The sequence below is a fragment of the Jaculus jaculus genome, chromosome 12 (assembly GCF_020740685.1).
Source record: "Jaculus jaculus isolate mJacJac1 chromosome 12, mJacJac1.mat.Y.cur, whole genome shotgun sequence".
In the NCBI taxonomy this organism is placed as follows: domain Eukaryota; kingdom Metazoa; phylum Chordata; class Mammalia; order Rodentia; family Dipodidae; genus Jaculus; species Jaculus jaculus.
This window is the reverse complement of record NC_059113.1, coordinates 6,109,012-6,119,908: the sequence shown is the minus strand read 5'-3', so window position 1 is coordinate 6,119,908 and position 10,897 is coordinate 6,109,012. Positions and strand designations below refer to the sequence as shown.

Here is a 10,897-nt window from a genome sequence, read left to right as displayed (position 1 = left end):
TGGTACAGTGCTTACCTAGCATGCCCAAAGCCCTGGATTCCACCCCCAGCAATGGAAAAAAAGAAAACAGAAAAGAGGGCTGGAGAGATGGCGTAGCGGTTAAGCGCTTGCCTGTGAAGCCTAAGGACCCCGGTTCGAGGCTCGGTTCCCCAGGTCCCACGTTAGCCAGATGCACAAGGGGGCGCACGTGTCTGGAGTTCATTTGCAGCGGCTGAAGGCCCTGGTGCACCCATTCTCCCTCTCTCTCTCTCTCTCTCTCTCTCTCTCTGTCTCTGTCTCAAATAAATAAATATAAACAAAATTTAAAAAGAAAAGAAAAGGTACAGGCAGGACAGTGGTGAGGTAAGATCTCTAACGTAAATAATGGCCTAGTCTTGCCATGGAACATGGATCTGAAATGGGTCAGGTGGCCCAGACAAGATCGGGACAGGAGGGTGACTGGACAGAAAGTATGCTTTGAAGGGTATCTTTTTTTTTTTGTTTGTTTGTTTGTTTTTTGAGGTAGGGTTTCACTCTAGCTCAGGCAGACCTGAAATTCACTATGTAGTCTCAGGCTAGCCTCAAATTTATGATCCTCCTACCTCTGCCTCCCAAGTGCTGGGATTAAAGGTGTGCACCACCACACCCGGCCACTTGAAGGGCATTTTTCTAGCTTACCCACACTCTTCCTCTCAGTGTCTGCTGAGATAAGCGGCGCCTCTGCCACACACTCCCCATCACCATAGGCTCTGCTTTGCCACAGGCCAAAAGCAATGGAGCCAGCCACCCATGATCTGAAACCTCAGAACCATGAGCCAAAGTCTTTCCTCCTTTAAGTTGTTTTCACGGATGTTTTCTTACAAAAACAGCAACAAATTAACAGAGGTCCTATCGGATGGGAAATCAGAAAAACAAACTTTAGGACTGCCAACTGGGAAGTAGAGGTATTAGGCTTTCCTGGAGACTTCAAGGGACAGGCTAAAGTCTGCTAGGAACAGAAATTGCTTCGTGGTTAAAGGCATTTGCTTGCATAGCCTGCAGGCTTAGGTCCAATTCCTCAGTACCCACATAAAGTCGGTTGCACAAAGTGGTGCATGTGTCTGAAGTTTGTTTGCAGTGGTAAGAAGCCCAGGCTTACACGTGGGTTTTCTCTCTCTCTCTTGCTCTCTCTCTTCATAAGTTAAAAAAGGGGAGCTGCGGCCATAGAGCCCCTCCTCTTTCAGACAAGACCTGGATTCTGAGGTGCTCTCGGTGCATTGCAGCCTCCTGTGGGGCCCCACCTTGATCTTGTCCCAGCCTCAGAGAGTGGAGACTCCATGTGAAACCTCTCAGCACCCCTGGCCTGCAGTGTGGCATCAGCAGGCCTCAAGGGGCGGCTCACTGCTGCTCAGAGAAGAGAGTGGTCTGCGATGCCCACAGCTAAGGAAAGGCAGGGTAGTCTAGGGCTGAGATGAAGCAACAGAAGAGAGGAGATGCACTCAAGCATCTCACGACTCAGCCCTGGGGTAGAGGCAGGGGCAAGGGTGACAGCCAGGACATCCCCCCTTCCCCCCCGCACGCAGGGGTACAAACTGAACCAAAACCTCCTCAAGGACTTGGCTATCCTCTCATTCACTCTCTCTCTCTTTTATTCTATTTTTAGAGGGCGAGTGAGACTCAGGGAGAGAGAACTGGTGCACCAGAGCCTCAGCCACTGCAACCGAACTCCCGAAGCTGCTCCACCTAGTGGGCACCTGCGACCTTGTACTTGCCCCACCTCTGTGCATCTGGCTTACGTGGGGTCTGGAGAGTCAAACATGGGTCCTTAGGCTTCACAGGCAAGTGCCTTAACCGCTAAGCCATCTCTCCAGCCCTTGCTTTTTGTTTTTGTTTTTTGTTTTTTGTTTTTTTTTTGAGGTACGGTCTCACTCTAGTCTGGGCTGACCTGGAGTTCACTATGTAGTCTCCAGGTAGCCTCAAACTAATTGTGATCCTCCTACCTCTGCCTCCCAAGTGCTGGGATTAAAGGCATGAACCGCCATGCCTGGCTTATTGTTTTGTTGTTTTCAAGGTAGGGTCTCACTCTAGTTCAGGCTGACCTGGAACTCACTATGTACTCACAGGCTGGCCTTGAACTCACGTTAGTTCTCCTACCTCTGCTTCTCAAGCATTGGTATTAAAGGTGTACACACCGCACCTGGCCCTATCCCATCTCTATAGCTGGAGGGAGTCCTGCCTGGGGCCTTAGCCCCCGACTCTGTCAGTCTTTCTTCATCTTGGCTTGGGGCTCCCCACGTACATTCTCTCCACCCCAGACAACCCACACTTTCAAGTGTTGCCATAATTGGGATTATGTTCCCAGCTGCTCTCACTTTGCTTCCAGAGGATGACAATTTAGGGGGGAAAAAATAGGGGTGGGTGGGAGAGGCTTTTCAGTGGTTAAGGTGCTTGCCTGTAAATGCCTAATGACCCTAATGATCCAGATTTGGTTCCCCACTACCCACATAAAGCCAGAGGTGCAAAGTGGTGCATGCATGTTGAGTTCATTTGCTGCAGCTGGAGGCCCTGGTATACCCATTCTCTCTCCTCTCTCTCTGCTTACAAATAAATACTTAAAAAATATTTTTTGTTTTTATTTATCTGGGAGAGAAAGAGAGAAAAGCAGACAAGACAGGCCAGGCACACCAGCACCTCCAGCCACTGCAAATGAACTCCAAACACATGCACCACCTTGTGCATCTGGCTTACATGGGTTCTGAGGAATCAAACCTGGGTCCTTTGGCTTTGCGGGCAAACGCCTTAACTGCTAAGCCCTCTCTCTAGCCCAAAGTAATTGCTTAAAAAAAAAAAAAAAAAGCCAGGCATGGTAACCCATGCCTTTAATCTAGCACTTGGGAGGCAGATGTGGGTGGATTACCATGAGTTCAAGGCCAACCTGAGACTACATGGTGAATTCCTGGTCAGCCTGAAATTGAGTGAGACCCTACCTCAAAAGAACCAAAAACACCAAAAAAATTTTTAAACCAAGTTTTGCATGTGTGTAGAGTACATACATGTATGTGTAAGTTCACATGTGCAGGTACGTACCCAAGTGTGTTTATGTGTGTAGGGGAGAGAGGACAACCTCAGGTGTTATCCTCAGGCAGACACACACCTTTATTTGGGACAGTATTCCATGCCCAGCACTGATGTAGACACTGGGAATCAAACTCAGGTCCTCATGCTTGGGCTACCTCTCTACCCCTAGGGGAAAAAAAAATCTAATTCCTAATGTTCCCAGGTTTTACTTTAACCAAGAACTGAAGAGAGCCCATGAAGCCTGGAACACTCATTTCCCACTTCCCACGTGTGTTGGACCCGGGGCCAAGGACCTGACAAGTAGTGCCCCATTTCTTCCTCTCAGGACCCAGCAAGGTAGGCATTCCGACGTCACCGTCACTGCTTCTATTCATTTCGGTAACCACCTCCCAAGCTGTTGCCCCTACTTTATATTCTCCACTATCACCCAGAAACCCCCTTGCCAAAACAGCCCCTGATAATCCCTTCTTGCAGCATGACAGCTTTTGATGGCACTTGGAATAACACCTTGGCACCAGACCCTGCTTACTTCTCTCTATCCCACTGTCCCCCAGTGATGCCCCCCCATCATCCAAACTTGATCTCTACCTTACTGTTCCCCTCCTTGACATGCTCCCGCATCCATCTTTGTCATCCTTCAGGTCTCAGCCCAGCGTTACCTCCCTGGCCATCCCATCTACACTAGCCCCTAACACATTGAAGGTGTGCACCACCACACCCAGCTTGGGAAGGAACTTTTTAACCATTTGCATTTCTATAGATGAATATTTGTCAAGTACATGAATTATTTGAAGAATTTAAAAACAATGCAAGCCAGGAATGATGGTGCACACCTGTAATCAACACATAGGATGAGGGTCAGGAGTTCAAAGTCATCCTCAGCTACGCAGTAAGTCTGAGACCTCCTAGGCTACATAAGACTGTCTCAAAACAACAAAAAAGGGAAAATATGCCAGGCGTGGTGGCGCACGCATTTAATTCCAGCACTTAGGAGGTGGAAGTAGGAGGATCACCATGAGTTCAAGGCCACCCTGAAACTACATAGTGAATTCCAGTTCAGACTGGACTAGAGAGAAACCCTACCTCGAAAAACCAAACCAAACCAAACAAAAAGGATGCAGAACGTGGGAATGGAGCGTACCTTCAATCCGAAACCTAGTTAATGAAGTGAAGGTGCCCTGAGCACTTTAGGTGAAGCAAGTATTTATATTTAGTAGGTTAGACATATTAAGTGTAGCTTTTAAAAAATATTTTTATTTATTTGAGAGAGAGAGGGAGGCAGAGAGAAAGAGAGAGGGAGGATGGGCGCACCAGGGCCTCCAGCCTCTGCAAAGTCTAGGTGCACGAGTCACCCTGTGCGTATGGATGTACGTGGTTACCGGGGAGTCACACCTGGCCCCTTTGGCTGTGTAGGCGAGTACCTTGAGCACTCGGCCAGATCTCTGCCTCAGTGTACTTTCCCCTCAGACATTCCCCTCAGGGCGGGTTGCCAGGGCAGGGCCCACTGTCAGTCTGGAAGTGTCTGCCCTTGTGCGTGAGAGAGAAGTGTGCCGGGCACACAGCTGGGACTCCCGTGAGAGAGACTGCGGGACTAAACGCGCAGGAAGCCTGTCAGTGCCTTTGACAGCGCTCCGGCCCTTCCCAGGTCCATTCGCCACCATCTCTGTTTCCTTGGTGTGCCAGGTTTCTTCCAAGAACCTTTTTAGGATGCCCTATTTTTCTCTGGGGCGAAGAAGAGTCTGCACTTACCAGACCCGCGCACCCCTGGGCCCCACACTGTGTCCCTCCCCTCCCCACCTCCCTCATCCCAAAGAAGCAGGCCACACACCGAGTTTCAAGTATCTGTCTCTTCCTTTCACTCTCTCAAAATAAAATAAATAAATAAATTGCAGAAGGCGGCAGCATTTCCAGACTTCCCCTGGCTCCCAGATACCCAACCCCTGATCCCAGCCCCACCCCCTCCCCCTCCCATATTCCCTAGACCCAACCCTCCCCTTTCCCCAAAAAAATTCCCAGGAAAAAAAAAAAAGCCACAATTAAACCTTCCACTCATGCAAACCAGCAAAGAAAAAAGGTGGGAGGCGTGTGGAAGGCAGGGGACCCACAACAGAGTCCCCCAACTTCTCCCCCCAAAAACCACCTTTGAGAAGAAAAAAAAAATGGAGAAAATAAATGAGAAATCCAGGGAAATGGGGAGTTATGATGGGGACAGGGGTGACCCCAGACCCTGCCTCAGGAGAGCGCGGAGGCCTGTGGCCCTGCATCCCTACAGCAGGTGCTCCTTGAGAGGGGCCTTGACTTCTGGAATGTGTGTGGGAGAGAACGGGGGAGGGTGGCATCCCCCAGTGGGTTTGTGTGTGCATTGGGGGGGCAGAGGAGGGGGTTCTAAGGAGCAAGGGCTCAGAACCAGAAGCCCAGCCTCCCCCCAGACCCCAGGTTCCTGGGGCCCAGAATCCCAGTTCTGGGGTATGGGGATACATGCAGAGGAGTGTCCCCCCCTCCAATGGGCTGGGTCCAGTTAGAAAGGAATTCAACAAGAAGGGCTGGGAGGGGGTTGGGGCGCGAAGGGCTATTCAGTCCAGACCAAGGGCCCAGGCGGCGGAGGCAGGGTGAGTCCAGGCCAAGCCAGGGCAGGAATCAGAGTCTCTCTCGGGCTGGGACCCAGATGTAAGGGCCTGAGAGGTCTTCGATGACACGCTTCACCTTGTGGTAGATCTCTTCAAAGCTGTCGCCCTCCACGATGGCTGGGAATGGGTGGAGTAGGGAGTAAGGCCAGGGCCGCAAGGATGCCTGACCAATGAGGGTCAGCGGCCCAGAGCAAAGCCAAACCTGCTAAATGTCTCCCACTTCTCCAACCAGGGCCCACAGGGCTGTGTCCACCCAAAGGGGCAAGTCTTTCCATCCGCCAACTCCCCGTCGAGACAGCGTTGGTGGATCTCTGCAGAGGCCCACAGACTCTTACCTGAGAAACACTCTGTGAACTCCTGCTCTAGTTTGGTGGCTCTGTCGAAGGCTTTGCGGGCTTGCTCCTCTGTGATCCGCTTGTTAATCTCTCTGTGAAGAGGAGAAAGATGCAGACCTGAGGAGTGGGCCTCACCCATCTATTACCTCCTCCAATCAGGTATGCTAAGTTGCAACTTCTAGTTTCTTATTTGGAGAACACAGCAGAATACACACAACCTCTGCTATCCCCCGGAGCCACAGACGAGCCATCACCCCAACCCAGCCCAGCCAGGGCTCTCTCTGGAGCTCATCCTTCCAGCCTTCAGCCCCACAGAAGGGATCCAGACTCCCTTAGGTTCTGGCTGGCCCCGTGTGTGCATACACCCCAGGGACCATGAGAAGCTGTAGCCTTGTGAAGCCCAAGGCAGGAGAGGAGGGGAAAGGGCTAGGACCCTACGGTCTCTGGGTCTAGCTCTCCGTGTAGATTCCCCTTTGAGGGCTGAGGGAGCTGCTGTCCAGGGCTCTGAGGGGACAGGTCAATGCAGAGACCTCGAGAGCCCAGGATCGCATGGGTGGGGAGCAGCGGGGAAGCCCTCAGGACCGTACTCACAGCACGTTCTCCAGGGAGCGGGGGCGGATGAAGATGGCGATCGGGTGCAGGTGGGCCGCCTGCAGCCGCCGCACGGCATTGGCCGAGACGTCAAGGATGCAGTGCTTCCCCTGGGGGCAGGCGGGGTAGGCGGAGGGGACCAGCAGATAGCGGGAAGGGACAGACAGAGGTGCCAGGAAGGGACACAGAACATGTATGGGTGAAGACAGGAGGGTGGTCAGAGGTTGGTGACACATGTCAAAAGCCATGTAGGTGAGACAGCAAGAAGAGGCGTGGACAGAGTGAGAGGCAGCGAGAAAAGGGAGAGGGAAGAGGGAGAGCCGAGCATAAGAGGACAGAGGCGGGAAGGAAGGGAGAGTATCAGAGGCGGTTGGGGAGGGGACGCAAGGACGAGTCAGAGCAGGGGCAGGGCGGGCGTGAGAGCGTGGGGCAGGGGTCAAAGGCCGGCCAGACGTAGAGAAAGAAAGCAAAGGAAAGGAAGGAAGGAAGTAGGATAGAGGGAGGAGGGAGAGGAGGACGGACAGAGGACAGACAGATGGAAGGAGCAGGAGAGACAGATGGGAGGGAGGGGAGGCAGATGGAGAAAGGAGCCGAGGAGAGAGGACAGGCAGGGTGGGGAGCAGTAAGGAAAAGGAATCCAAGGAGAGGTGGGAGAGGGGAGTGTGGACCCCAGGAAAGGGGAGGAGAAAAGAGGGCCAGAGGCGAGTCAGAAAGGAGGGAGGGACCAAGTTGGGGACAGCCAAGCCACCAAAGACAAAGCCACAGGGAAAGGAGAAATGGGGCGAGGAGGAGGGAGGCCGAGAGGAGACAGATGGCGGTGAGAGCGGGTCAGGAAGCAAGGGGAGAGGGCACAGAGAGCAGCGGTCAGAGTTGCCCAGGAGGAGGAGGAGGAGGAGCGGAGTGGAGACCCAGCAGGGAAGGAGACAGAGAGAAAGAGAGTTAGAGAGAGCTGGAGGAAGCCATGGGGTAGGGAGAGGGCAGGAGGAAAAGGACAGGGTGCCCGCCAGCTCTTACCTGCTCTGCCACTTCTCGCACGGACTGGACGCTGGTCCCGTAGAGGTGACTGTTGTACTGGCCAGCCTCGATGAACTTGTGCGCCTGAATGTCCTTCTCCATTTTCTCCCGGGAGGACACAAAGTGGTAATCCCGGCCATCTATCTCATATTCTCGCTTGGGCCGTGTTGTATCTGCCAGGAAGTCACCCCAGCCCACAACGATCTAACCACCATCCCTCTAAGCTTAATATCGGCTTACATCAACCAATCCCCCCAACTGCCCAGCTGGTTCTTGATAGGAGGCTGTTGGGGAGATTAAGACTGAGGGGGGACAGCCCTGCCACCCAGGGGTCTCCCAGTCTCTGACCCACGCTTGCCTACTGTGGAACATTAAGGGTGGGTGAGAGGCTTGCCTCCTGAGGCGCCCTGTGCTCCAGTGCACTCTGATACAAGCCATTCTGCCTGTGACCCTCATGCGAGGCTCCTGTCCCCCATACCCCGCGGCCCCCGTACCCCGAGCTCCCCCCACACCCCGACACTCACGAGGGACGCAGGAGCCAAACTTGTCGGGGAACTCGGAGAGAAGATCATCGTTGGCGCGGTCCTTGGTGGGTCCAAGGATGATGATGGGGCGAGCATAGTGCACTGGGGAGAAAAAGCCAGGCTCAGGCAGCCAGCAAAGCAGGGGGACAGGCGGGCCGAGGCGGGGGGCTGGGGCTCACCTTCCATTTGCGTCACTGTCTCATAGCTCAGAACCGGGTCTTCGCGACCTGGTAGGAGACAGGGCGTCTACAAGGGGGTCCCGACAGCGCCTCCTGCCTCTCTAGGAATGTCAAAGGCAGTTCAGTGATCCTCTCACCCCAGGGCTCTCTATGTGGTCGGCCCCACCTACCTTGTGATCCCGAGCTGGAGCCCCAGTCCTAGGAAGGAAAAAGCGATCCGGGTGGTAGGTTAAGGGGTTAGCTCTGGAAGGCCCCCACTTCTCCACCAAGCTCACCCCTCCTCCACCTACCTTGGCCTTTAACCTTGACCACTCCCGTCGCTCAACCCTGTGGAATGGAGGAACGGCATAGGGAAATGCCCAGTGAGCCTCCCCCTTCTCTGTGCCGGATGAGAACCCCATCTTCCTTGAGTACCTGGGCCCTGTGATCCTCAGTGAAGAGTTGTCTGTCCCACTGGCTCACAGAAGGCATAGCCCCCACCAGAGCCCAGCACACCCTCACGAGTCCTCTGCTGGCTGCCCACCCCGGGGAACCATGGCAACCTCCAGACCGGGTGTTAGGAAGGCTGTGGCTGCAGCTCCCAAGAGCCTCACCGCCGCTTGCTGGGGATGAAGCCAACGTCGTCGGCCTCGCTGTCGGGGTGGACCCGCCGAGCCTGCCACCACTCCTCATCGCCGGCGTCCATTACGTGCAGCACGTCCCCAAAGCGGAAGCTCAGGGCCTGGCTCAGGAAGCCGCAGTCCTTGGTCTTGTCATAATCAAACAGGGCCCTAGAACACAAGCCGCCAGGGGTCAGACCGTGGCCAGGACTCCAGACAGGATGTCCCCGTCCCCAGCAAGAATCGGCAAAGAGGTTCTGGAGAAGGGATCTGCAGTGCAGCCTGGCTGCTCGTGGCACGCTCAAAGGAGCCCAGACACTGTGCACGAACCCGAAGCTCTGCTAAAACTCTCGCTGCCAGACGGTGCACATGACATGTGCAATTTCCAGTGGCAGCAAGAGCTCCAGGAAGCAGTGTGCAATGCACAGGCACGTCGCAATTACCCTGGACGTGCTCAAATGTATAAGGGCAGAAGGTCTCTCTTCAGAGAACTTCAGTTGTCCTTATCAGTACAAAACTGTCCATGAGTCACAAACCCTGGAGTCAGGACCAAAGAAGGGTCAACTCTCTGAAAGGGCCAAGACGCAGAGAAAGGGACAGGCCTGAGGAGAAGGGAAATGCCCCAGGCTCCCGTGTTGTCGCTGGAGTGACCTTGCCGACCCCAGCAGGGAGGGAGAGCCAGTGAAGCCTGGGCCAGGTGTGGGTAGACTGTGGTCTCACTCAGCAAGAGGAGCACAAAGAAAGACAATGAGCTCAGTCTGGAACATGCTGAGTGTGACATGCCCATGGGACATCCCAACAGAGGTGGCCAGAAAGCAAAGGGCTAGAACTGGTCTGGGACTCGGAGAAGAGGTCAGGCCAAACCAGACAGCTCTGAGACATCGACTTGGCAGGGCGGCAGGTGAGGCCAGCCAAGCGGGCGGGGGGTGGGGGCAGGGGATGAAGTAAGAGCGAGAGGGGTAGGAGAAGGACAGGGACACTACAGGGCTGGCCCCGGGGGAGGGCTCGAGGAATCATCGGGAAAGGAGCCCTAAGAGGGGCCAAATACTGCCGCACAGTCAGGAGACAAGGCCACGACAGAGCTCGGTGGTAAGCACTTGCCGAGCACGCATGAGGCCCTGGGACCGCTGGTTCCCCGATCCCAGACTGCCCACAGGAAAGCCAAGCCTAGAGGAATATTCCAAACATCCCAAAGGTGGCCCGGTGACAAGTGCATAAAGTCCCAGCTACTCAGAAGGCTGAGGCAGGAAGACTGCTTAGGCACCGGACAAGGTAAGTAACAGAAAGGGGGCAGGAATCCTAGAGGCCGCTGTTACGTCAGACACTGATTTCAAGTGTCCAAATGTGAGGCAGTCTGAAAGCCCTTGGGAAAGGGCCAGGGTGACCAGGGGCTGGGAGGCAACTGGGATCCCTGAGGCAGAAGTTATCTTCCATTCTAGATGACCTATTCCAGGAGAGCCCGAGAAAGCAAGCCCATGGGTCTGTGGCTGGGTGGGAGAGCGGACGCTAGGCAGGGCTTGGGGGAAAAGAGCTGGGTGGGGAACAGGCTTGAACACAGGAGGAGGAGCAATCAACAGGGCCCTGAAGATCTTGCCCGACACAGGGAGCCCCTGACCTGATGTAGAAACCCCTTTTGGGGTTGCTCCGCAGGGAGGCAGTCCCTGAGCCCAAACTGCTGTTCATGAGCTGCTCCCGAAGGTCGTGGATCTTGGCCTCAAATCGGCTATACTCTGAGGAAGGACAAGGTTTTGAACTCCGCCCACCCTACGGCCACGCCCCCTCCGCCCCAGCCCAGCCCTGCAAAGCCATCCACCCGCTGGACAGACAGTTCTGAGGACCAGCAAGACAGAACCTCGGGCCTGATACCTTCTGGTTTATACTGAGCAATGATCGTAACCGTCTGACCAGCATTCTTCAAGGCAATAGCAGCTTGCTCATGGCTGGCGTTGCGGAGGTCAACACCATTGACCTAAAGAGAGGAGAAAGGACCGT

At 54.5% G+C, this 10,897-nt stretch overlaps 1 protein-coding gene across 11 annotated transcripts in view; it reads right to left on the bottom strand.

Moving 5' to 3' along the window:
* Positions 1-5,052: 5,052 nt before the first annotated feature.
* Positions 5,053-10,897, bottom strand: part of Dlg4 (discs large MAGUK scaffold protein 4) — a 29,539-nt gene continuing 23,694 nt past the window's right edge. For 10 of the 11 annotated variants that reach the window (XM_004669261.2, XM_004669260.2, XM_045130807.1 and 7 more), the window contains 11 exons: positions 10,772-10,874; positions 10,521-10,635; positions 8,900-9,076; positions 8,597-8,633; positions 8,477-8,504; positions 8,307-8,354; positions 8,128-8,229; positions 7,604-7,776; positions 6,590-6,699; positions 5,999-6,090; positions 5,053-5,780 (listed from right to left, as the gene is read on the bottom strand). In XM_004669261.2, coding sequence (XP_004669318.1) covers positions 5,674-5,780; positions 5,999-6,090; positions 6,590-6,699; positions 7,604-7,776; positions 8,128-8,229; positions 8,307-8,354; positions 8,477-8,504; positions 8,597-8,633; positions 8,900-9,076; positions 10,521-10,635; positions 10,772-10,874 — 1,092 coding nt within the window. In that variant the 3' untranslated portion in view covers positions 5,053-5,673. The remainder of the gene's footprint in view (positions 5,781-5,998; positions 6,091-6,589; positions 6,700-7,603; positions 7,777-8,127; positions 8,230-8,306; positions 8,355-8,476; positions 8,505-8,596; positions 8,634-8,899; positions 9,077-10,520; positions 10,636-10,771; positions 10,875-10,897) is intronic. The other variant, XR_006632902.1, reaches the window with a different exon arrangement.